This window comes from Triturus cristatus, chromosome 2_2, assembly GCF_964204655.1.
Source record: "Triturus cristatus chromosome 2_2, aTriCri1.1, whole genome shotgun sequence".
NCBI classification, from domain to species: Eukaryota; Metazoa; Chordata; class Amphibia; order Caudata; family Salamandridae; genus Triturus; species Triturus cristatus.
Genome location: NC_140582.1, coordinates 50377007 through 50403117, shown reverse-complemented (window position 1 = coordinate 50403117; position 26111 = coordinate 50377007). Strand labels below are relative to the sequence as shown.

At 47.6% G+C, this 26111-nt stretch overlaps 1 protein-coding gene across 2 annotated transcripts in view; it reads left to right on the top strand.

Moving 5' to 3' along the window:
• Positions 1–26111, top strand: part of LOC146861816 (CD5 antigen-like) — a 417568-nt gene that overhangs the window by 243803 nt on the left and 147654 nt on the right. The window contains exon 3 of one of the 2 annotated variants that reach the window (XM_085640970.1): positions 13899–14216. The exons of the other annotated variant lie outside the window; for it this stretch is intronic. Within the exon in view, the coding sequence (XP_085497096.1) occupies positions 13899–14216 (318 nt within the window). The remainder of the gene's footprint in view (positions 1–13898; positions 14217–26111) is intronic. 2 annotated transcript variants of the gene reach the window in all.

Sequence of the window (26111 nt, the reverse complement as noted above, 5' to 3'; positions counted from 1 at the left end):
AGCTTCCTTCCTTCGTGCTCCCGTTGGAGCTTCTTTTCTTCCAGTTCGCCTTGTACACGCATTTGCTCCACTGCTAGCTTTTTTTCCGCTAACTTCAATTCGCCTTCGATTTTGAGTTTGGCTAGCTCGAGTTCATGATTGCGACTTCTCTCTCTGTCCGCGAGTTCTTCCGGGGATAGGCCCCCGTCTGGTACGATGCCTCGCACCTGATTGCTGCTGCTTTCACTTTGGGGGGGTTCGGCTTCGTCGGGGCGCTCCCCCGTGCCTTCCGGGCGGGAGGCCCCGGTATCCACCCAAGTTTTCAGTGCTTTCTGCAAATCTTCTTTAGTGTTGAGACCGGTGGTAGCGATTTTAAGTTCTTTGCAAAATTGCTTTAGCTCTTTGTGTGTGTATTCTTCTAGATGCTCCACCTGGAACACCCTGTTGGCGTTGGTTTCTGCGGGGCTCATGGCGCTTCCTTCTGCCATCTTTGTCGGTAGTGCGTCCGTCGTTCACGGTACGATCTCTAGGTGATGGGCCCGAATCCCGTCGCTTGCCACCAATGTTAGACGGCGACCTCAGAGGAGCCCGGAAAGGGGTCCTGACTACCCTGAGACCCACCCTCGAAGTATCGTAACCGGGCACTGGCGGGAGACTCCCCAGGGGGAGGAATCTCGTATCTAGGATCGTACTTCTGGCACCACACGACACAGAGTGACCACACCGGGTGTTCTTAGAAATCAATCTTTATCAAGTAGGTTATCACTGCAAATATGTACAAGGAGAGCACGGGCTCAATGAGTCTCGGAAGGGGTAGGGGGTAGCGGGACAGTCTCTGGTAAAGGTTCAAGGCAGGGACGTATCCGGCGCACAGCTCACAATCCTCGAGCTCGGGGATGCGTTGTTGTAGTCGGGGTCCGGCGGGACCGTGAGAGTCTGTCGGAGCCGCGAGTCACTCAGCGGGCTCAGGTACAAGTTCGGAGGTCTTACGATCTTCGGGTAGCCGCGAGTCTCTCAGCGGGCTCAGGTACAGGTTCGGAGGTCTTACGATCTTCAAGGAGCCGCGAGTCACTCAGCAGGCTCAGGTACAAGTTCGGAGGTCTTACGATCTTCAAGGAGCCGCGAGTCACTCAGCAGGCTCAGGTACAAGTTCGGAGGTCTTACGATCTTCAGGGAGCCGCGAGTCACTCAGCAGGGCTCAGGAGGGTCCAAGTTCCAGGAGCCGCGACCACGTCGGCAGGCTCTCGTTGTTCCAGCGTTGAATCTGCCGGACAGACCCAGAGCACCCCTTGTTATAGGTCGACCCCTCTTTGATGTCCGGAGTCTGTGCAGGCAGGGGTCTTGTCACCTGGGGGTCGCTTGTCGGGATTTCCTGTCATTGTCTTTTGATCCTTTCAGGGCCGGGTCGGAAGGAGTCCCAGACACCCAGCAGGCATGGAGCCAGCCCTCAGGGAGGCCGGAGGGCCGATCGAAACCCATCGTCCCAGGGGAGTTCAGAGGTGCGATAGAAACTGCTCCTCCCTCTCTCATCCCCTGGAAGCGTGATGTCCTCCAGCCGGAGTGGCGCCTCTAGGCCCGGGTCGCGCTGGGGCCGGGCGGCCATCTTGGTGCATGATGTGGGCACGCGGGCCCGGGGTGGCCGAAAGGAGAGAGGCCAGGGACGGGGACGTCCGGGTCGGGTGCGTGTGTCCTGGTGGGGAGGGTCGGCTGGGCCGTGTGCTTGGGGCTGCAGGTACCAGGTTTCGGTGGTGCGGGGGCACGTAGGGCCATACTACGAGGCCGGGTCCAACAACTACATCCTCCTCGGGGACATCAACTTCCACCTGGAGAACAACAACGACCGCAACACCACCACCTTGCTTGACAACCTCGCCACCCTCGGACTCAAGCAGCTGGTGACCACCCCCACCCACCTCGCCGGACACACACTCGAGGCCGTCATCTCGTCCAGCAAAGACATCTCCTTCAGCCACGCCACTGGACTCCACTGGACGGACCACAGCTGCAACCACTTCACCTTCAAAACAACCACGGTCCACCACCACCAGCAACAGGCTGCACGAAGAATCTGGAACAAGATCACAGCCCAACAACTCACCGCATCCCTGAGCCAGCACCCTCCCACCAGCTCACCGAACCCCAGCCAAGCCGCCGACAACCTCACGAAATGGATCTCCACCTGCGCGGACGAGCTCGCCCCTCTGAGGACCCCACCCAGCAGACCCGGAAGCAAGAAGGCCCCGTGGTTCACCGACGAACTCAAGAGCTCCAAGAAGAACTGCTGAGCCCTCGAGAAAGCCTGGAGAAGAGACCCAACGCCGGACAACATGACTACCCTCAAGCTCGCCACCCGAATGCACCATCAACTGATCCACGCCACCAAGAAAACAGCATTCAAGGACCGGCTGGACAACAACGCACACAACAGCAAGGAACTCTTCAACATCGTCAGAGAGCTCTCCAACCCCAACGCCGGAACCAACGACATCACCCCATCGCAAGACCTCTGCAACTCCCTCGCCTCCTACTTCCACAACAAGATCGCTGACATACACAACAGCTTCAGAACACAACCAACGCTCCCCACGACCAAACCAACGCCCCCCACCACCACCCTCAACGCCTGGACACCGATCAACCTCGAAGACACCATCAGCACGATGAACTCCATCCACTCCGGATCCCCAACCGACCCCTGCCCTCACCACATCTTCAACAAGGCCGACGCTGTCATCGCACCCCACCTGCGGGACATCATCAACACCTCCCTCGACACCGCCACCTTCCCTGAGAGCTGGAAGCACGCCGAACTCAGCGCTCTACTAAAGAAACCAACGGCGGACCCCACCGAACTCAAGAACTACCGCCCCATCTCGCTCCTCCCGTTTCCAGCCAAAGTCATCGAGAAGACCATCAACAAGCAACTGGCAGCCTTCCTCGAGACGACTGGTTCCCTCGACCCTTCCCAGTCAGGCTTCCGGGCCAACCACAGCACCGAGACCGCCCTCATCGCTGCCACCGACGACATCCGAACCCTGCTGGACAACGGAGAAACAGCGGCCCTCATCCTCCTGGACCTCTCCGCGGCATTCGACACTGTCTGCCACCGCACCCTAGTGCAGCGCCTCAGCAACGTCGGGATTGAGGAGAAGGCACTGGAATGGATCATCTCCTTCCTCACCGGAAGGACACAGAGAGTCCGCCTGCCCCCGTTCAGATCAGAAGCCACGGAAGTCATCTGCGGCGTCCCTCAGGGCTCCTCGCTCAGCCCCACCCTCTTCAATGTCTACATGAGCCCCATTGCGGCCATCGCACGCCAACACAACCTGAACATCATCTCCTACGCCGATGACACCCAGCTGATCCTCTCCCTGACCAACGACCCCGCCACCGCCAGAGCCAACCTACACGAAGGGATGAAAAACGTGGCCGAGTGGATGACGACCAGCCGCCTGAAACTGAACACAGACAAGACGGAAGTCCTCATCCTGGGCTCCTCACCCTCCGCCTGGGACGACTCCTGGTGGCCCCCCGCCCTGGGCAACGCACCCAAACCGACAGACCACGCACGCAACCTGGGCTTCATCCTGGACTCCTCCCTCTCCATGACCAGACAAGTCAACGCCGTATCCTCGTCCTGTTTCAACGTCCTGTGCATGCTACGTAAGATCTTCCGGTGGATCCCCACCGAGACCAGGAAAACGGTCACCCAGGCCCTCGTCACCAGTCGACTGTACTACGGCAACGCCCTCTACGCCGGTACCACCGCCAAGCTCCAGAAGAGACTCCAGCGGATCCAGAACGCCTCGGCGAGACTCATCCTCGATGTCCCCAGACGAACTCACATCTCCAGACACCTGAGAGACCTGCACTGGCTCCCGATCAACAAAAGAATCACCTTCCGGCTCCTCACCCACGCACACAAAGCCCTACACAACCAAGGCCCGACCTACCTCAACAGCCGCCTCAACTTCTACGCTCCCAAACGCCACCTCCGCTCGACCAGTCACGCCCTCGCAGCCGTCCCCCGCATCCACAGAGCGACAACAGGAGGAAGATCCTTCTCCCACCTGGCCGCCAAGACTTGGAACGCCCTCCCCACCGACCTACGCCTGACCCAAGACCACCTCTCCTTCAGGAAGAAGCTCAAGACCTGGTTGTTCGAGCAGTAGCGGACCCCCCCCCAAGCGCCTTGAGACCCTCCGGGTGAGTAGCGCGCTTTATAAATGCCTATGATTGATTGATTGATTGATTTATCAATAATTTCTCCCCAGTGGTCGGAATGCTAAGCGGAGGAGTAGTTAGTCAGTCAACCCCCTCCAATCCGGAAAGTGTGGCAAAGCGATTGGAGGTTGAGATGTTAAACATAGGGCCTGCCATTGTCTGGGTATTTAAGTGTGTTGAGCTCGCATCATTTCCTACCAAGGTCTTTGGGTAGAAGTAACTTAGATCATGGGTGGATATGCCTCCCTCATAGCCCTTTGAGTACCAGTCTCTAATATGATTTATCACCCTATGATCCCTGAAATTAACAATGATAACATCCCCCTGTACTTTTTTCGGTCTTCGTCCCACCCAGCCTAACCTCCTAACATGAAGAATCTCACCATCTAAGTTGGCGGGTAATGGCCTATTCACTCTAAGCCAGTGCATCACCTTATTCTTAAGAGTCTGATGGCCTTCATGGTTCTCCAATGTTAGCTCTGGTACCCCTGTGAGTATGATGACATAGGGTTCTGCCTCTGGTGGGAGATCTATATGCTGAGATGGTCCCCTAAAGTTTCTGTCTATGTGTGCTCTCCCACCAATTTAACTACACTCATGGTTCTGCTTATTTGAGGCCCCACACCCTCTTGATTTTCTAGGATCCAGATTCGTATTCTGTGTGGTCGGACTATTCTCATTAGGGGGGGGGTATCTTTACACTATTTACAGGATTGAATGATTTCGTCACTGGCTCGAGTACCGGGCTGGGAGAATGCAAAATGCGCATTCTCTCTGATATTTCCCTCAATGACTTTGTATTAGCTGCACCATTATCTTGTACAGACTCTAGCTGCTCTGACATTCTTCTTACCCTTTCCACCAAAGGTAACAACAGTGACTTAACTAGTTGTTCTATATCCCTCATTAGGTCTTGATAGGGATGTACTGCCAGACTATCTGGACCGATTTTACATGCTCCAGAATCTGTTATATTCGTAAAGCTTGTGGCAGTATTTAGGGTTTTAGCACCACCTCCTTTTTGCTTATTTGTGCCACGCTTCGCTTTGTTTTGGGAGGCTAGGTCCTAAACCTTTTGTTTTATTTGTACTGTTCATCTTTGTGAGGGGCTTACTTACTAGGGTCGGGGGCTGATCCTCAATGAGGTGTACGATTTCTGATCCTATACTGCTATCTATGATAACAGATTCTTTTATACCTAGCTGGGAATCTACTTGATCTTGTAATTGTGGGGAGATGTCTAAGTCATTTGTTAGTTCTGTGTGTTTGGTATGCTTAGTATTACGAGATGGGGTAGTGGCTAACTGGATAGCTCCCAGAGAAGAACGTTTCCTCTGTAATTCAGAGGATAAACGTCGTTCAGTATGCACAATTTCGCGTTCTAAAATTGAGGCAGCCCTCGTAATGAATTGATCTAGGGTACCCCTGACAGATCCCCCCACCAACAATTTCCTATTCATACTAAGCCTAGTGTTCATTGTATACAGTGTAGGAAAAAGCCTTTCTTATGAGAGCCTCCAATATAGAATAATGACCTAATATTACTTAAATGACCAAAATTGGGATCGGAGACCCACCAGAGTAAATCAACCCCACCACCTTTTACCCTCTCAAAACACTCAAGTAGGGTCTACATATACCAGGAGCGTGTGGTCTCAAGCAACATACAACTATTGGTGGAACAACACAAACCAACCAGCTTCAGACGAAAGTCCACGAATGGCCAAAATCGAACAAAAATTTGCCACCGCCTAGTAGCACGTCAGTACTTATAAGTCAATGCCCAACAGCAAACGTTAGAATATATGCCCAGCCCGGCCTTCTCTGGCCTTTGACGGGCAAGGACGGGCCTGCCCTTGGCCCGGGCTTCCCCGGGCGCTGCCCGCGCGCGTCCCGTGTGGCGGGAGGCGCCCCGGTCTAATGAGGGCTTCCTGCTGGTGTCGTCGTGCGCGTCAGCCGCGCTAGGGCCTCTGGGGGTTGTAGTTCTGCCAGTCATACACTGGGGGTTGTAGTTCTGCCAGCCGAACACTGCCGTTCCCCTCACGGCTTCGCTGTTATTATTACCAGGCAAATTAGGGAGGTAAGGTAGCGATTCCAGGAGCCAGCCGTTCCCCTCACGGCAAATAGAGTGGTCTTGAGTGCGCGTCCCCATCCATCCCAGGAGACCCCAAGGGCCAGTTACAATAAAACTCTCCTCTGTGTGGAACCTCTTCCCCAACTTAGGCGTTCCCCACGCTGACTTTGTACTATGCCCACCATTGTCCCCAAACTTCAGAAAATTTCTTGGGGCTTGCTCGTGCTAAGTAGATGGGTTCTTCTAATTTCACACATCTGTCCACACCTGCTCTCTATTCCCTCATGGAGGGAGTGGGGAATGCTGCGTCCTCCAATACTTGGCAATGTCCCATTTTGCCAGTAGCGTTCCCAGCTCTACAGATTTCTGTCAGCCCGCGGGCCACCCATGTTGTCCAGGAGACCAAGCAGCGAAATTTTGGTCGATGCCTCAATTGTCAGGCCCACACCTCCAAGAGGGTCCTGAATATTTTAAGCCAATATCGTTGTATGACTGGGCAGCCCCACACCATGTGGAAAAAGCCTCTCATGTGCTTCTGACCCACTAGTAGCATTTAATTTACAGGCCCTGAGAACATATTACACTACTTTACTAGAGATTTTGAAAGTAAATTAAATGTGCCAATTGAGTGTAAGCCAATTTCACTAAGTTTAAAGGGAGAGACAAGAAGCACTTTAGCACTGGTTAGCAGATGTAAAGTGCTCAGAGTCCTAACAGCCTACAGAAATGGGTTCAGAAGACAGGAGGATGAAAGCAAAAACTTAGGGGCTGAACCTGTGGAAAGGGTCGTGTCCAACATGGGGCTATAATTTACATTCCATTTAATACATTTTTTCTCCAATTGAAAAGTAGTTTTGAAAGTGAATTCTTCACTCTTCTTGTCAACATGCTTTTGTTCTCTCTCAGTGCTGCAACTGCACTCCTATGAATAGCATATCCCTAACCCCTGTCTTTGATTTAGTCTTTAAAACTAATGTCACAAATTTACTTTTTAGTGTTGCGCATTTTTATATTTTATTTGCATCCTTTTTGTATTGTCTGTCTGATGCACTGAGAATCGTTCATATGAGTTAAAAAAAAAATCTGGAAAAATACTCTTCCAAGGACTGTGCATCACTGATGGAAATTAATCTAGAACAATTGCTACTGGCGTGTTATAATGATGCAAATATGTAAATGGGCCAGAGTTTCAACCACTGACAAGGACAAGGTACACTTATGTCTTGAAAAGAAGCCAGAACATTCTTTACACGTCCTTAGACCCATTGTCCATCCAACCATGCATATGAAATGGGTTTGTGAGTGAAATGTACTCTGTGCATCAGCGAATTACCGCTGATTCCAAGATTATATCTTACAGCCTGCTCGACTTATCAGTTAGATTGTGTCTCCAGGGTTTTTGTTTCCCATCATGTGCTTTCTGCGTGAGCTGGGAAACGACATAATTACACCTTGCACACGCATTCAACGTGACAGCCAGAGAGCCAGCACGTACCTGGGGTTCTGCCAGCAGTTCCAGGACCACCAACGCTGTTGTCTCCCTGCCGCCGACCTGACATCCACGGCCGCAGCGTAGAGACTTCAGTTCCCAGGCTGCAGAGCGGCACTGGGACACTTCCGCCCGCCGTCGCGCCCGGAGGCGCAGAAAAACGAGAGGCTCCCTCGGTGGAGCGGGGGCACCTTGCACATGCATTCAACGTGACAGCCAGAGAGCCAGCACATACCTGGGGTTCCACCAGCAGTTCCAGGACCATCAACGCTGTTGTCTCCCTGCCGCCGACCTGACATCCACGGCCGCAGCGTAGAGACTTCAGTTCCCAGGCTGCAGAGTGGCACTGGGACACTTCCGCCCGCCGTCGCGCCCGGAAGCGCAGAAAAACGAGAGGCTCCCTCGGTGGAGCGGGGGCACCTTGCACACGCATTCAATGTGACAGCCAGAGAGCCAGCACGTACCTGGGGTTCCGCCAGCAGTTCCAGGACCACCAACGCTGTTGTCTCCCTGCCGCCGACCTGACATCCACGGCCGCAGCATAGAGACTTCAGTTCCCAGGCTGCAGAGCGGCACTGGGACACTTCCGCCCGCTGTCGCGCCCGGAGGCGCAGAAAAACGAGAGGCTCCCTCCGCATCGCGGGACGCGCGCGGGCAGCGCCGGGAGAAGCCCGGGACAAGGGCGGGGCTGTCTTAGGCCGTCAGGGGCAGGAAGAGGCCGGGCTGGGCCCCCCCTCTGAGATACATGCTCATACAAGGTAACCAGTGTGAAAGTGTATAATTGGTGTGAGTCATGGCGAAAGGGAAAAGCTCCAAGGCAAAAACACCAGTTGGTGCGGGCGCCACATTGGATTCATTTCTGATTAGGGCTACGAACTTACTAGCACATGAAATTGAATTAACTGAAAGGAGATTGTCCTTGGAACCTGGTTGTGCACCATTGAGATGCCAGGGTTTGCCTGCCCCCTTAACTCCTCAAATAACTATTCAAGCCTCCCCAGGTATCCCACGAGACCTACTTGGAATCGAGGGCTCAATAACACAACTGACCCCAAGCACTGAAGAAACTAATCCAGCAACTGGTATCCATAAAAGTCCATCATCTTCAATCGAGGCCATAACATCACCACCTAAGCCGAGAGAGTCCAGAACTAGGAACACGTTGGCCGTCCATAATCCTATGGCCGCTAAAACGGCTTGTGCCACGAAAAAGAAGGTACCCTTAAAAAAATCTACCAAAAAGCTTCCTCAGCCTAAAGCAACTCTTGCAACATCTAAGCTTGCTGTCCCTCACGTCATTAACCAGGCCTCAATATGGGACGATTTACTAAAGAAACTGGATTCCATTATAGACCCGATAATTGATAAACTGGCTAGCATTGAAGCAAGGATCACCAAGTTGGAGACCCAATTTGACAATGTTTCTGTACAGGCTCGGGGCAACCATATATCTGATGGTCCCTCAAACTGTTCTCAGCCAACCTTAATAGGAAACTCTCCTATGTTAAGGGCAAAGGCAGCCCAACCCCTGGCTACAACAGCTATATCTTTAGAGCGCACGGAAGTCATGAGGAGCTCAGAGCATCCAAATACTCCTAAACGCAGTGCAGACGGCCCTTGTGCACCAGAACAGCCGAAAACACCCAAAGTGATACCCACAATGAAGAATAGAGCTCAAACGCAATCAACGTTCCACCTATCTCCTTCAGCAGCTCCCCTAGTGCTGGTTTTGGCACAGGTACCTCCGTTAGAAGCTAACCAAACAGAGCCCACTATCCATTTAATGGATAAATGTGCACATTGGATTGCGTCGAATCTTAATGCTCCTGATTGGGTATGCCACTCGCTTGTAAATTAGATCATTATGGCAAGAAGAGTTCATTGGGTGGGCACCCAAGAAAAGAAGCTAAAGGGGGACTGTGTGATTGTACATTTTTCGAACAGTAATGTTTTGCCTGTTCTCCTTAGAAATTTCTTTCCCCCCCAAAGGAGATCATATGAAATAGTGCCTCTATCATTTGACTATTTTTATAATAAACGTTATTTTAAAAATACTAGCCTAGCTAGGGTAAACAGCTCCATAGTACAGTCTAGAGCTTTAACCACGGCTAACCCATCCTGTGGTAATATGATACCGCTCTCCAATAGATTTGAAGTATTTTCCAACCTAGAAGAGTGCGACTGACTAGGGAAAAACCCTTTACCCACAAAACAAATCCCTACTAAACACAAGAAAGTAGATGCTAATGCTAGTGGGTCTTGTCTTAACATAGTTAGTTCAAACCATTTGTCAACTCATCGCGCATTGCTTAGTTCCAAAAGAACCAGCATCAAGGGAAGAAATCATAAACGCACCCAATGTGGAGACTCCTTGCATCAAATCTCAAATTATCACCGCCCCCTGCTCAGACCTTAAAATCAGGATCCTATCTTGGAACATTGCAGGTATAAAAATGAAGTTAGACAATCCAGAGTGGTCCAAGTTTATATCAGAATGTGATGTTGTATTATTCCAGGAGACCTGGTCACTTGAGCCTATATTGTTCCTAGGGTTCTCGGTCTATAATGTATCAGCAACCAAGGGAAAGAGGGGCAGACCCTATGGAGGGCTCTCTCTATGGGTTGCGACTTATTTAGATTGTACCATCACTGAATTAGATTTCTTCTCATTGGATCTTCAAGGTCTGTTTCTTTTTTTTAAACCCAATTTTAAACTAATTCTTATCAATGTTTATTCACGTCCAATGAGCCTCTCTCAGGAATCCCCGATTTTTGATTTATTATCTACCTGTATAGTAGATTTACCCAAACATGATAGATTAATAATCGCGGGCGATTTTAACTGCCAATATGAACCGCTTGTTGATCTCCCATATACATTATCTAACGAGGAGGACATCTGTAGTTTAATACCAGATCCCCAAATCCAGAAGGTAAGGGCCTGGACTCCATTGGTCATGCAAATTAATGCATTTGTTCTTATGCATTCTATGAGGGCCTGCAATGGCCGTTTAAAATCAGATCAGCCAGGGAAACCTACCTTTAATATGGTCAATCACTCTTTCCTAATAGATTATATTTTGGTGGAAGTATCTTTTTGGAACTGCATCGTTGATTTTTCTGTCATCTCTCGATTTGACAGTGATCATGAGGCATTGCTGCTCGAGGTATTAATTCCGGTTCCTCAAGTATCTTCCACTATAGGCCCAATGGTTGATCAGAACCTCCTTCTGGACAACAATAAAAGAAGAATTAGATGGGACTCAGTAAAACGCACCCCAGACAAAATGTTAGAACTTTACGGGTTGATTCTTCCGGCGCTTCTTGAAACAGAAAGGTTATTCACCCCAATTCCGTGTGTTTGGGATCTAGAAGCGGTAGAATCCATTTACTTTTATCTCACTTCGGTTCTTAAAACCTTTTTTAATCCTTCCTCAAGCAAATCTAGGCCAAAATATTCTTCCAACTCGTAGTATACTAAAACATGCAGACAGGCTAAAACTGCTCTCATTAATGCAATAAAATCAAAAAACAAGGTTACATTGAACTCCTCTAGGAGGGTCTACAATGAGACTATTAAAAAGGCAAAAAAAGCATGGGAACTTGAAAAATGGAAGGCCCTGAAAATAGCTCTTTCCAATAAGGATATGAGGGGCTTTTGGAAAATTGTCTCTAATGCAGGTACTAAGGACGAACGATCCCCAATTCTCCCGAACATTGCAGCATCTGTTTGGGAAGCTCATTTTAAGTCTCAGTACTCTACTGGAGATGACTTGATAGTTGTGGCGGGTTCCCTCCCATTAGTTCAATCTGAACCCATTGAGGAAATAACAGCTTTATAAGTAGAGGGTGCTATTAAAACTCTTTCTCTGTCTAAAGCACCTGGCCTCGACAAGATCCCTGGGGATCTATACAAAGAAGAACCTTCCATATGGGTACCATATTTATGGACCATATTTAATGCCATCATGAAAGGTATGAGTATCCCAGACACGTGGCTAGGAGCTGAAATATTTCCCATATTTAAAAAAGGATCCCCATTGCTCCCTGTAAATTACAGGCCAATTAGCCTAATAGATGTTGCCCAAAAGTTGTTTGCAAGAATATTACTCAATCGATTGCATTTATGGATGGAAGAGATGAACATTCTGAGTGACCTACAGGCGGGATTTAGGAAAAGGGTGTCAACTGTGGACCAACTTTTAAGGCTGCAATTACTATTTTGGAAGACAGTATCAGTGGAGGGTGGCAGTCTCTATCTGATATTTGTCGACCTGAAATCAGCCTTTGACATGGTTCCGAGAGCTAAACTTTGGGCTGTACTACATGAGATGGGAGTCCCCCTGGACCTATTAGTTACGATTATTAGACTGCATACTGGTAGCTATGCACAGGTCAGATATGGGAAGGCAGGCCAACTAACTGCGCGCTTTCCAGTCGACAGAGGTGTCAGGCAGGGTTGCGTATTAGCCCCTACCCTGTTCTGCCTATATGTTAATGCACTGGTATCTCATATCAACAAGACGGATAACGGTGACTCCCCTAGACTCAATGGTAGAAAGGTTTCAGTTATGCTCTTTGCAGATGACACTTTATTGTTATCTAAATCCCCGATGGGTGTTCAAAGTGTTTTAGACAGTTTTTCAGCATTCTGTGTAGACTATGGGCTCGAAATAAACATTTCGAAAACCAAATATATGGTTTTTAATCCAGCTAACTCAACACGTCCTAATCCCACACTCAACGGAACAACCCTAGAAAAGGTTTCACTATTTGAATACTTGGGAATTACACTTTCCGAGTCTTTTTCCTGGGCTCCTCGATTAGATAAAGCAGCTATGCGGCTTGCCCAATTATCTGGAGCGATTCTAAGAACTTCCAGATACGCTACATACAAGGCTCCTGGCCCTGCTGCAGAAATTTATAAAATACAAGTGAGAAATGCAGCTCTATACGGGGCAGAATTGTGGGGCCACTCCCAGATGAAAAGTCTTTCTCTACTCGAGAACAAGTTTATTAGACTTTTATTGGGACTACCGCAAAGCACCCCTCTAATCCCATTACGTCTTGATCTGGCAATTCGACCAATAGACGAAGAAGCTGGCCTACGTCCTTTAACGTATTGGCGAAGAGTGTGGCTCACTGAGGAGCTAAGATCTTATTGTCGTGACCTTAGCTCAATACTAGCACTATGCACTTTTAAGAAGTTTCCTTGGCTTGTCTATATCAAGGAAATGTGCTTCAAGATTGGTTTGCCTGAACTTTGGACTAATCCTGAGGCATTTTCTTTGATCCTTCCTCGTGTAAAACTGGTTCAGGCATATAGACAGTATAGGCTAAGTGTACTACAAGGAAGTAAAACACTCGGCAGTCTTTCAAGACAATTTTTATCAATTAAAGACCAGTATACCTTTGAGCCTTTCCTGAGTGAATTGTGCCCACCTTTGGCGAGGAAATTATACATTCAATTCAGGTTGGGCACCTTACCACTCAGGGACTTCACTAAGAACTGGTCAAAATACACAGAAACAACTTGCCCAGCTTGCGGAAGGTCGACTGAGCCTATAATTCATGTATTATTTCTTTGTGTCGCATATAGAGCCCCTAGGAAATACTGGCTTATTCCTTTATGTAAAAGTCTAGGATTCACAAGATGTATTGAAGCCCATCGCATTTTAGCTAGTGATACAAGAACTGTTGTAGTCTTCGCTGTCTCACGTTTTTTATATGCAATGTGGATCAAGCGTCTTAGTTTCAAATAATGTTTTGCTGCTATTTACATTCTGTCCTGGTCCATTTTAAATTAATTGTTTTTAATGTCTTTTATCAGCTGTTTAAATGTATTTTATGCGACTTTTATGATCTTTTGATCGAAATAAAGTTTACAAATGGAATGGCATGTAACAAGATTTAAGTGTGGAAACTTTAGATGCATTTCTTAACACATAACAGTGTGATAGGAACTGACCTCTGGCATCAGAAGTAATGATTGTCCGCATAAGAAAGATTATTACAGCTTTCTTTAGCTGTCTCTGTATTCCTTTATCCATGGTAGACAGTGGAAAAAAGTTATTGATATCTTTGAATAAATATTAATGTTTATCTATAAATATCTTCTCTTTTTATTTCAAGACTTATCAAGTGTTCGACTAACAGGCTCCAAAGCCCCCTGTGCTGGGACTGTACAGGTGAGGGTGAATATCCTCTGGGAAAGAATCTGTGACAGCCAATGGGACATGAAAGATGCCACTGTGGTGTGTAGAGAGCTGAACTGTGGCGTTCCAAACTCAGTCCCTCCAGCCTCAGCCTTCGGGGCACAAAAGAATGATCTAGTTGGGATTTCTGATGTCCAGTGCAAAGGAGATGAAAAACTCCTGCTGCACTGTCCCTACAGCACCCGGTTTCAGAGTTTTTGTTATGATGGGAGGTATGCAGCAGTGAACTGCACAGGTAAGAACTGCAAAACCACTTCTACCTGCCTTGGAATCCAAACTCAACAGAAAACAGGCAATGAGAGTACATGACTTCCCAATCTACAACCTCATGATCACGCTTCTCTAGAAGAGTGCTCCAACCACTTCTACCCTTTCCATCCAGTCTTATTACAGCTCCTCCTACAACAATTTCTCCCTTTCCATCCAATGTGATTACACCTCCACGTACATCTCTACCTCTCTTTCCATCCAGTGTGATTACATCTTCTCCTTCTGCACCACTTCTTTACTTTTTGTCCAGAGTGATAACACGTCCTCCTGCAATGTTTCATTTCTTTACATCCCTTTTGATTACACCTGCCCCTACACAGCGCTTCTTTCCATTCTATCCAGTGTGATTACACCTCTTCCTAGAACGCATATTTCCTTTCCATACAGTGTGATTACACCTCCTCCTACAGCATCTCTTTTCTTTCCATCCAGTGTGATTACACCTCCTCTTACAGGACTTCTTATCTTTTCATCCAGTGGGATTACAATTCCTCCTACAGCACTGCTTATCTTTCCAGCCAGTATAAATACATCTCCTCCTACAGCATTTCGGGGTTTATTTACAAGAAACTGAAGCATCTATACAGATGCATCAGTTTCGCAGTGCCTCCATGTGAAACCCTTGTGCCACCATGGATGCGCCGTATTTACAATACAGGGCATCATGGCGCAAGGATTGATAGCTGCGTCAGAAATTCTGATGTATCTGTTGGAGCAAATATCACGCATTGCTGGAGCTGTGTCGCAAGCATGACACAACTCCAGCAATGTGCAATGCATGGGGAGGCCTATTCCCAATACACTGCATCTCTCCTTACGCCTGCTCCAAGCAGGCAAAGGGTTTTGACGAAGTGGCGTCCTAGATGTGGCGCAGTGAAATATTGTAGGTATCACTGCATCACTTCTATGAGGCTTTCCTACATGGGAATGCCCCCCCTGCATACATTATACCTGATGCAAGTAAAATGTGGCACTGAGCATTACAAGGTGATACATCTCCCAAGATGCGTCACTTTGTAATCGGCCACAAAATGGCGCATTGTGTACGCTGTAGCTGCATCACAAAAAGTGATGCAATGGAAGGGGCTTGTAAATCTGCCCCTTCTCTTTCCATCTAGTGTGGTTACACTTCACCCTACAGCACTACTTCCCTTTCCATCCAGCATGATTACACCTCTTCCTGCAGCACCTCTTATCTTTCCATCCAGTGTGATTACACCTTCTCCTACACCCCTTCTTACATTATCATCCTGTGTGATTACACCTCTTCCTACAAAACCTTCTTAACTTTCCATCAGGTGTGATTAATCCTCCCCTCCTACACCCTTTCTTTGCTTTCCATTCAGTGTGATTACACATTCCCCTCACTGCTTCTTCCCTTTCCATTCAGTGTGATTAAACATTCTCCTGCACCGCTTCTTACCTTTCCATCCAGTGTGATTACACCTTCTCCTACAACCCTTCTTAGCTTTACATCCAGTGTGATTAATCCTTCTCCTCGTGCAGCCTTTCTTTGTCTTCCATCCTGTGCGATTACACATTCTTCTGCACCGCTTCTTACCTTTCCATGTAGTGTGATTACACCTCTTCCTGTACCGCTTCTTCCCTTTCAAACCAGTGTTATTATATCTCCCCCTCCTGTACCAGTTATTCCTTTTCCATCCTGTGTGATTACACCTCCTCCTACTCTACTTCTTCCCTTTTCATCGATTACACCCCCTCCGGCACTGCTTCTTCCCTTTCCATCCAGTGTGATTACACATACTTTTGAACCGCTTCTTACCTTTACATCCAGAGTATACACCTCACCCTACAATACTTCCTCCCTTTCCATCCAGCCAGATAACCCCTCTTCCTATAAAACATCTCTTTCCATACAGTGTGACTACATCTTCTCCTCCTGAAACAGTTCCACCCTTTCCATCCAGTGTGATTACACCTTCCCCTCTTACAACACTTCTTACCATTCCACCCTGAGTGAATACACGTCCTTTTACAACTCTTCTTAACTTTGCATCCTGTGTAATTAAATCTTCTTCTATACCGCTTCTTCCCTTTCCAACCAGTGTGCTAACACATCCTCCTGCACCGATTCTTCCTTTTCCAACCAGTGTCATTACACCTCCTCCTAGAGCACTTCTTCCCTTTCTATCCTGCGCGATTACACCTCCTCCTATGGCTCTTTTTCCATTTCTGTCAGTATGATTACACCTCTTCCTACACCTCTTCTTCCTATTCCATCTCTTGTTATTACACATTCTCCTACAGCACTTTTTCTCTTTCTATCCAGAGTGATCACACCTCACCCTACAGCACTTCTTCTCTTTCTATCGAGAGTGATCACACCTCACCCTACAGCACTTCATTACTTTACATCAATTGTGATTTCACCTCCTTCTTCAGCACATCTTCCCTTTCCATCATTGTGATTACACCTTGTTGGAAAGTGTTTTATTAGTAGTGATAATTAGGGACATACCACTAATAATTAGGCCACAAACACAATAAAAGGGTTAGTCAAGGTCTCAACAAATTATTCCCTTGCTCAACCCTTGGATAGCTGGCAACGAGCAGGCAGGCGTAACTTAGGAGACAGGTGTGTAAATCATTTGAAAACAACAATACATTAAATAAGGAAGACATAATACACAATAAAAATTCAACACCAATGTACAAAAATTGGTTATATTTTTATGAACAAATAGACATAAAAATGACATAAATCCAATGTAGAGTACTGGAGGTTTACATTTTTAAAGAATAAACATTTTCTAGTGTTTAAAAAACAAGAGTGCCAAATTGAGACATCAAGCCACGCTTGACCGGGACAAAATCAAAGTTTGATGCCAACCACGATGGAGCCCTGGTCAGACACATTAAGCAGGAGGTCTCAGTCAAAATTTTACCTTCGCACCTAGAGACTTGTCTGGAGGGTTTTTACTCAAACGTGGAGGAAGTCTCTTTTTTAAGCTGGATCCGGGTCAACGTTGTCAGCCTCATTCTGCATGAGGCCCCAGTCATCTCCTGGAAGTCTTTAGCTCCGGAGTTTTCTTTGGGATGGACCTGAAATCCAGGCAGGTTCGCGGTTTGATTTAGTCGGCTTGACTCTCAACATCTGGTCATTCACCTTATGGAGCTTTTTCCAAAAGTTGCTCAAATGTCTGGAACTTCATCCTAAAGTTGCTCTTGAGGGTTCAAAGTATCCAAAACACCAATCCCAGGGTCTAGAAGCTCTGAGATGGTCCTTGTGATATTGGAACTACAATTCCCACAATGAACATGGCAAATCTTTAAAAATCCACTGGAAGCACTCCAGGATGGAGACTTCTTGGTGGAGATGATGCAGGTGAGCTCTGTTAACCTGCAGTTTGCAGGGAGTCCACTCCTTCATCCTTGTAAAGCCAGGCAACGTCCTTAGAGCTGTAGTACCAGATTGTGCAGCAGTTGCAGTCCTTCAAACTGCAGACCTTTAGGTGCAGATCAGGGTTTAAGCAGGGCAGTCCTTCTTTTCCTTATTGTTCCAGGCGGTAGATCTGAGTTGCTTGGCAACTCTTCAATATTTCTGTAGTCTTCCTGGGGGTCAAGCAGGGGGACAAACCTGACAAGTGTGGCATATTTTTGCCCCAGAAATCACTATTCTTCCAAAATCCAAAAGGGAGAAATTTTCTCCTGAAGGGTTAGATCTGGCTAAGCCAACCCATTGCTGTGACTAAGATTCTCTAACAAACCCCTTCCAGCTGGTAATGAGACAGAATATCGAGGGTAACATTTTTTTAACTACCATAATATCGAGTTAAAAATAATGTGTAATGGAAATATTGAGTGCAATAATGTCGTTGTCAAGAATATCGATTTGAAGGTGAGTAATATCAATTTTAAAAAAATAGAAGTTCCTATTTTGATTGTCAGAAGTTAATGAGAGATTGTGTGCAGATACATCTCCTGCATCTGCCGCTGTTAGGTGCAAACTGCAAAACAGAATAGAAACTGTATACACGTAGAGAGGTGCACTCCCAAGATGTCTTTTCCAATAAGTAAGACTGACCAAATCCTTTACATAAGGCAATTCTTTCTTTTAACCCCTTCCGTGCTCAGGATGGCAGGGAGCCGTCCTGAGACACGGTGGGCATGTGCTCAGGATGGCTCCCAGCCGTCCTAGCACCCACCCACGGGGGAAGCGCTGGCGCTCCCCTGTGGGCCACCCATGTACCTGCCCCCACTGGGAATTGGCAGGGGAAGCCCTTCCCCCCACGTCATCAATGACCTCAGCGCGCGAGGTGTGTTGACATCATTAAGGGATTCCCAACGCGCTAGAAGCCATTTGCTTCCAGTGCGTCGTCGGAGAACATGGTGAGTGTCTCCTCGTGGGAGGGGGGTGATTTTAAAAAAGAGGCATCAGGGGAAAGGAAAGGATTGCCTCTTTTGAGCATTCTTGCTACACGATCGTGCGATCATGCAGCAGGAATGCCCACTAGGCACCAGGGATTTGTTTTTTAATGTTGAAATTGATCTACTGTTTATGGGGAGCGGCCCCTTAGGCAAGGGCCGCTCCCCTATTTGTCGGCAATATGTTTTGGCTGTGTTTGCCTCCCTAGGGGGCAGATCATGCCTTTTTTTTTAAATTAAAGTGGCCCACTAGACCACCAGCGATACATTTAAGGGGAGTGGCCCCTTGACAAGGGTCGTTCCCTATTGGGGGCATTATTTTTGGCTGTCTGCCCCCTGGAGGGGGCCGATCTCGCATTTTTTATTTATTTAGTGGCCCACTAGACCACCACAGATCAATTTGTGGGGAGTGGCCCCTTGGGCAAGGGTCGCTCCCCTTAGGGGCAATGTTTTTGGCTGTCTGCGTCCCACTAGGGGGGCAGATCTCACACTTTTTTTTATGTAGTTGCCCACTAGACTACCAGGGATTAATTTGTGGGGAGTGGCCTCTTGGGCAAGGGTCGATCCCCCTTGGGGCAATGTTTTTGGCTGTCTGTTCCCCCCTTAGGTGGGCATATCTTGCCATTTTCTTTTTAATTGGGCCCACTAGACCACCAGGGATTTATTTGTGGGGAGTGGCCCTTTGGGCAAGCGTTGCTCCCCTTTGCCATTTTCTTTTTAATATGGCCACTAAGCCAACAGGGATTTTTGTTTTTTTATGTTGGGGATCCGCTCCTTGGGCAAGGGCCGCTCCCCTTTATGGGAGAATGATTGGGGCCACTTCTGCCCTCATTGGGTGGCAAATCAGCAGTATGCTTTTATGCCCATCTGCCCCCAACGGGGGCAGGAGCCACTAGAAACCAGGGTTTTTTAAATGTTGGTGTTGGGAGTGGCCTCTTGGGCAAGGGTTGCTCCCTTTTTATGGGGGTGAATATTTTATTCATACAGTTAGGCCCACTTACCCCTTAGCTTGGTTGGTGGATTGTGTGTGGACCGGTGCATTATTTGCATATGTGATTGTAATGTGTTTTCCTTTTTATTCTAGTGAAAAGCTTTTGATTCTTGTTTGCGGTTTCGGCAGTGGTTGTTCTGCAGTTTTGCATAATTGCATTTATTTGGTAAGAAAAACATTTTTGTTGTGTTTACTCCAAATGAATAATATTGTCATGCATGAATGAATTTTTTTGTAAGCGGTGTCATAATGGCAGCATATTTGTTACTGTTCTGAGCATGAAATTCTTTGTGATGTGTTTTGCATTGTCTTATGTGCAATTTTTTTTTTCTTTTCTTTTTTGTGTGGTATATTGTTGATCCTTACTGTGTCCGTGCAGAGTAGGTGGTGGTGAGTCTAGCTGCTTCTGTCAAGTGAGTGGTATAGTTTTGGAGTTATAGGTCTTTGTGATAAAGACACATTTTGTTTAATGCTTATTTTACAAAGTGTTTGTTGTTGTTGACTTGTTTGACACGTTACCTTTGTTAGTAAGGATTATGGCTAGCCGCAGCATTACTGCTCAGCAGGTGGTTGGTATGCTTTTTTAATCTTCCTCTGACCATGATTATGAGTCTGAGGGTGAGGAGGGAGGGGAAGAATCAGGCAGTGAGTTTTCTCTCCACATAGAATCATCGGATGATGAAGCTACTCTCAGTGCGGATGAAGCTACTCTCAGTGCGGATGAAGTGCTTGTTTTAGAGGAGGACACTGATGTGCCGAGGGTGCAAGAGGCATCTGGATTGCAGCCTGGGGCTGCAAGGCTTCCCATGGGAAGTACTGGACTCTGGGTTGATCCAAACATGGTGCAGCCGGTGTTGCATGCCTTAAGTGTGGATGCGGGGTGTAGAGTGGAGTGTGAAACTTTTTTGCCTATACAGTTTTTTCAGTTGTTTATGGATGATGTATTTGTGGCTGAGATTGTTGAGCAGACTAATTTGTATGCTGAACAGTTTTTGAGGGACAACAGTGCCAGACTTAGGCCCCACTCTAGAGCTACCCTGTGGACTCCCACAAATCTGGAAAAGATGAAGAAGGTTTTGGGTTTGACTTTTTTGATGGGCTTGATAAGGAAGCCGTCCATGGCTTCATATTGGTCTACCAGTCCCTTGATGGCAACGACCATATTTCCTGAAATTATGAGTCGTGATCGGTATTTACATTTGCTTCTGATGCGTCATTTTGTAGATAATGCTTTGGTGTAGCCATGAGATCACCCTGAAAGTGACCGTCATTTAAAGATTCGGACTGTTCTTGATCACTTTGTAGATCGATTTTCAGAGATCTATACTCCAGGGAAAGAAATACCTATTGATGAGACTTCGGTCCTGTTCAAGGGCAGTTTGGTTTTTAGGCACTACATTCCTAGCAAGAGGGCATGTTATGGAATTAAGCTGTATATGTTGTCTGAGAGTAGGACAGGATATGTCTTTAACTTCAGGGTGTACACTGGTAGGGATTCCACTATTCACCCTTCTGGTTGTCCGTCCACTTTTGGAGTTTCAGAAAAAATTATGTGGGATCTTGTTAGGGGAATGTTTAACAGAGGCCACCATTTGTACCTTGATAACTTCTACACTGCTGTGCAATTGTTTGAGGAATTGTTCAAAGTGGACACTTTTGCTTGTGGCACAATCCGCTCTAACCGTAAAGGTTATCCAAAAGAGCTTGTTTGCAAAAAACTTCAGAAGGGACAGTGCAGTTCCTTGCGTAGTGATGTACTAATAACTGTGAAATTTGTGGACAGGAGGGACGTGTACATGCTAATTACCATCCATGATGAGAGTACTTCACCTGTGGCTGTTTGGGGTCAGATTGCTGAAGTTCCCATGTACAATATGCACATGGGTGGTGTTGATAGAGTAGAGAAGTGGTTGGAACCTTACACTGCTATTCGTGAGGCTTACATTTGGTATTAGAAGTTGGCCTTCCATCTCTTCAATTTAGCAACTTTCAATGCTTTTGTTGTGTACAAGGAGTGTTCTCCTGCGTCAAAGTTGACATTTGTTCAGTTTCAGGAGTCTGCGATAGGCAGCCTTGTTGTTGTGGAACAGGCAAGTGTTCCTAGAGTTGGAGTGGTGGAGGATGTGGCTAGATTGATAGATCGCCACTTTCCTGATTTAATTCCTCCCACGCCCAAAATAAACAATCCCTGTAAGAGATGTAGAGTCTGCTTGCGAAGAGGTGTGCGGAAGGAGAGTCGTATGCACTGTGCCGATTGTCCTTTTAATCCTGGGCTGTGTGTGCCCACATGTTTCAGATTGTATCACACTCAAAAGAGTTTTTGGGAGCAACTGTGAGTCTAATACTGTACTGCCTGGTCTGTATGGTTTTAAATAGTTGTTCAGTTTAACATTTGGCAATAGAATGATGTCTTTAGTTACTGCTGTTGTTTTTGTAGTTATAGTTTTGTATTTAGTTGCAATTGGTTTGTGTTTTCCTTCTTGTTTGAAAAAAATGTATGACGGTGTGCCTGGACTGGTGTCTGGCTGGTGGTATGTGTAGACTGACGCTCGGCTAGCGGTGAGTGGACTGGAGCTTGGCTGGCGGTGAGTGGACGGGCTCTTGGCTGGTAGTGTGCGTGGATTGGCGCTTGGCTGGTGGTGTGCGTAGATTGGCGCTTGGCTGGTGGTGTGTGTGGACTGGCGCTTGGCTGGCGGTGTGCATAAATTAGCGCTTGGCTGGCGGTGTGTGTCAGGAATGTGGGAATGTGAAAGTGACGGGCCCTAAAATGACGCTGTCTGCTGGTGTGAGCGATGTAATGTAATGTGCTGGGCCCGCGGCTGGCGGTGTGAATGGTTTTGTATGTGTGACATGTATGAAAGGTATATGAATGGCCTGTAAAGCGGTTGGTGCCTTGTCGTGGCTTTACAGCTCATGAGCTGTGAGTCAATGGTTCAGTTTCTCGTCCTTTCAATTATTAACAGTGAATTTCATTTTTGTGAAATCTCTGGTTAATACAACTGTGTATATTGTACCATCACTCACCCTAATGCCAAATCCAACCAGTATGTCTTTGGGCTTGAAGAATAGGTGGTTGTGCAGAAATATTTGTCATTTCTGTCTTTCTCAAGCAGGGGGTACCTTGTCCCTTTTTGTGAATGTTGTAACGTGCCTGGTGGTGTGAATGGTCTTGTGTGTATCACCTATGAAAGGTGTGTGAATGGCCTGTAAAGCGGTTGTGGCCTTGATGTGCCTTTACAGCTCACGAGCTGCGAGTCACTGGTTCAGTTTTTTGTCCTTTAAATTATTGACAGTGCATTTAATTTTTGTTGATTCTCTTGTTAATAACATTTTATTTACTGAACCATCACTCGTCCTCGTGCCAAATCCAACCAGTATGTTTGTGTGCTTGAGGAATAGATGGCTGAGCAGTAATCTTTGTCTTTTTAGTCTCTCTGCCAAGGTGTACATTCCATCTAAGAATAACCTACCAACTGTAGATATTGTCGTAAAGTAAAAACCCATGGTAGTACATGAGGATGTTTCTCTTGTGGATCCCAACAAGTTATCTTACCCACAATGTCCTGCAAACCTCAAAATGTGTCTGTCATATTTTCCTTGCATTATTGTGCCAAAATTTTAACACTGCAGAAAGTAACAACAAATTTCCAACCCCTCAGCATTTCTCCAAGTATCTCAATAGAAATGGTACCTCACTTGTGTGGATGGGCCAAATACCCGTGGTAGGGAAGGGCCCAAAACCTATTGAGGCAACATCAAAATTACCAACCTGGTTTTGCAAGAGGGGTCCCATGAGTTTTTGGCCCGGGGCTCGGCGGCCCTCTAGGGAAACCTACCAAACCCACACATTTCTGGAAACTAGACACCCGGGGGAGTCTAGCGAGGTATGGCTTGCATCGGTCCCCTAACATTCTCTTACCCAGAATTCCCTGCAAACCTAAAAAATTGTCCAAAAAAACCACATTATCCTCACATTTCTGTAGTGGAAAGGTCTTGCATCTGAGTGGATCCACAAAATTCCACGCACCCAGCGTTCCCCCAGGTCTCCCGATAAAAATAGTACCTCACTTGCGTGGGTGGGTCAAGGACCCGTGACAGGCAATGGCACAAAACCTATTGAGGCGACCTCAAAATTACCTACCACAAACGAACCTAGTTTTGCAAGGAGGGGCCCATGTGTTTTTGGCCTGGGGCTCGGCAGCAAAATTTGAGGTTTGCAGGGGATTCTTGGTAGGAGAATGCTGGGGGACCCACGCAAGCCATACCTCGCTGGTTTCCCCCGGGTGTCTAGTTTGCTGAAATGTGTGGTTTTGGTAGGTTTCCCTAGATGCCCGCCGAGCCCCGGGACAAAAACTCATAGGAGCCCCCTTGCAAAACCAGGTTGGTTTGTGAAATGTAACTTTGATGTTGCCTCAATAGGTTTTGGGCCCTTGCCTGTCGCGGGTCCTTGACCCACCCACGCGAGTGAGGTACTATTTTTATCGGTAGACCTGAGGGAACGCTGGGTGCGTGGAGGTTTGTGGATCCACACAGATTCCACTACAGAAATGTGAGAAAAATGTGTTTTTTTGGACAATTTTTTAGGTTTGCAAGGGATTCTGGGTACCAGAACCTGGTGAGAGCCAGTCAAGTCACCCACTCCTGGATTCCCCTCGGTGTCTAAGTTTAAAAAATGTATAAGTTAGCTAGGTTTCCGTGGTGCCAGCAGAGCTAGGGTTCAAAAACTAGAGCTAGACACTTTGCAAAAAAAGGGTCATTTTTCATGGTGAAAATGTGGTGTGTCCATGTTGTGTTTTGAGTCATTTCCTGTCGCGGGCACTAGGCTTACCCACACAAGTGAGGTACAATTTTTCTCCGAAGACTTCATGGAACGCAGGGTGGGTGGAATTTTGTGGATCCACGCAGATTCCAGAACTTTCCACCACAGAAATTTGAAGAAAATTTGTTTTTTTTTTACAATTGTTTAGGTTTGCAAGGGATTCTGGGTACCAGAACCTGGTCACCCCATCCTGGATTGCCCTGGGTGTCTAGATTTCAAAAATGTATAGGTTTGCTAGGTTTCCCTAGGTGCCGGCAGAGCTAGGGTTCAATAACTAGAGCTAGGCACTTTGCAAAAAAAGGGTCATTTTTCACTGTGAAAAAGTTGTGTGACCATGTTGTGTTTTGGGCCGTTTCCTGTTGTGGGCACTAAGCCTACCTACACAAGTGAGGTACCATTTTTCTCAGAAGACTTTTGGGAACGCGGGGTGGGTGGAATTTTGTGGATTCACGCAGATTCCAGAACTTTGCACCACAGAACTATGAGGAAAATCTGGTTTTGTTGACAATTTTTTAGGTTTGCAAGGGATTCTGGGTAACAGAACCTGGTGTGTGTCAGTCATCCTGGATTCCCCTGGGTGTCTAGTTTTCAAAAATGTATGGGTTTGCTAGGTTTCCCTAGGTGCCGGCAGTGCTAGGGTTCAAAAACTACAGCTAGGCACTTTGCTAAAAAGGGTAATTTTTCACTGTGAAAATGCAGTGAGTCCACGTTGCGTTTTGGGCCTTTTCCTGATGCGAGCACTAGGCCTACCCACACAAGCGAGGTACCATTTTTATCGGGTGACTTAGGGTAACACAGAATTGTAGAGCAACTTTTATTACCTATTGACGTTCGATGCATTTCTGCCTTCCAAATGAGATAGGCGTGGCCAAGCCGAGCACTGACCTGGCGGCTTAGTTCGTAGGCTCCGCCGAGCTGAGCATGAAATCCGTATTCTATCCATTCCTACTTGCCTAAAACTACGCTGACCTGCCTGAATCTCCATCCGGAGGGGCTGGGGCCCTGATCAACATTGCTAGTGGCCGGGAAGAGGCGACGGAGAGTCATTGGTGTGGTCTGCGACGTTGGGCTGCATGGAGACGTAGGAGAGGCCGTGCAGTCAGCCGGCCGGGAACGCTACCGGCAGCGAGGGACCTTCCGGATCCTGGCCCCTGGAGGAGGGGTCTACAGCTGAGGACACCCCACTGAGGCAGGCGAGGGGTCCCGGACCGCGGCTGTCAGCATTCGCGACTCTAATGCAGCAGTGAAAGGACGCTGCTGATGCCCTGGGGCACCGAAGGGCTGTAAGCTGTGTGTGGACCAGCTGGGGCTGAGAGCGCACCTCTACGGAATAGACGGCGGCGCTGATACTTGTCCCCACCACCGCAGGCTGACGTCGTGGAGAGATTACTGCGAGGTGGGTGCCCTGTGCCAGTAAGGAGTGTGTTGCAGCATTGGGCAGTGACCTAGGACCCCCTACTGCGCCTCGCACCGCCCCGAGTATCGTAGTTTGTGCGGGGGCTGTGCCTCAACACTGCAGACTCGACGACTGGGAGCCAGGGTTGGGGCCTACTCTACACATTCTCAACATACAGACTGTGGGGGGCTGCCTGAACCCCCGGTCTGACTCGCATTCCCCGCATCATTGCTGGCGTTGTGCCTACCTGTTTGGCTGTGTTTGGTGG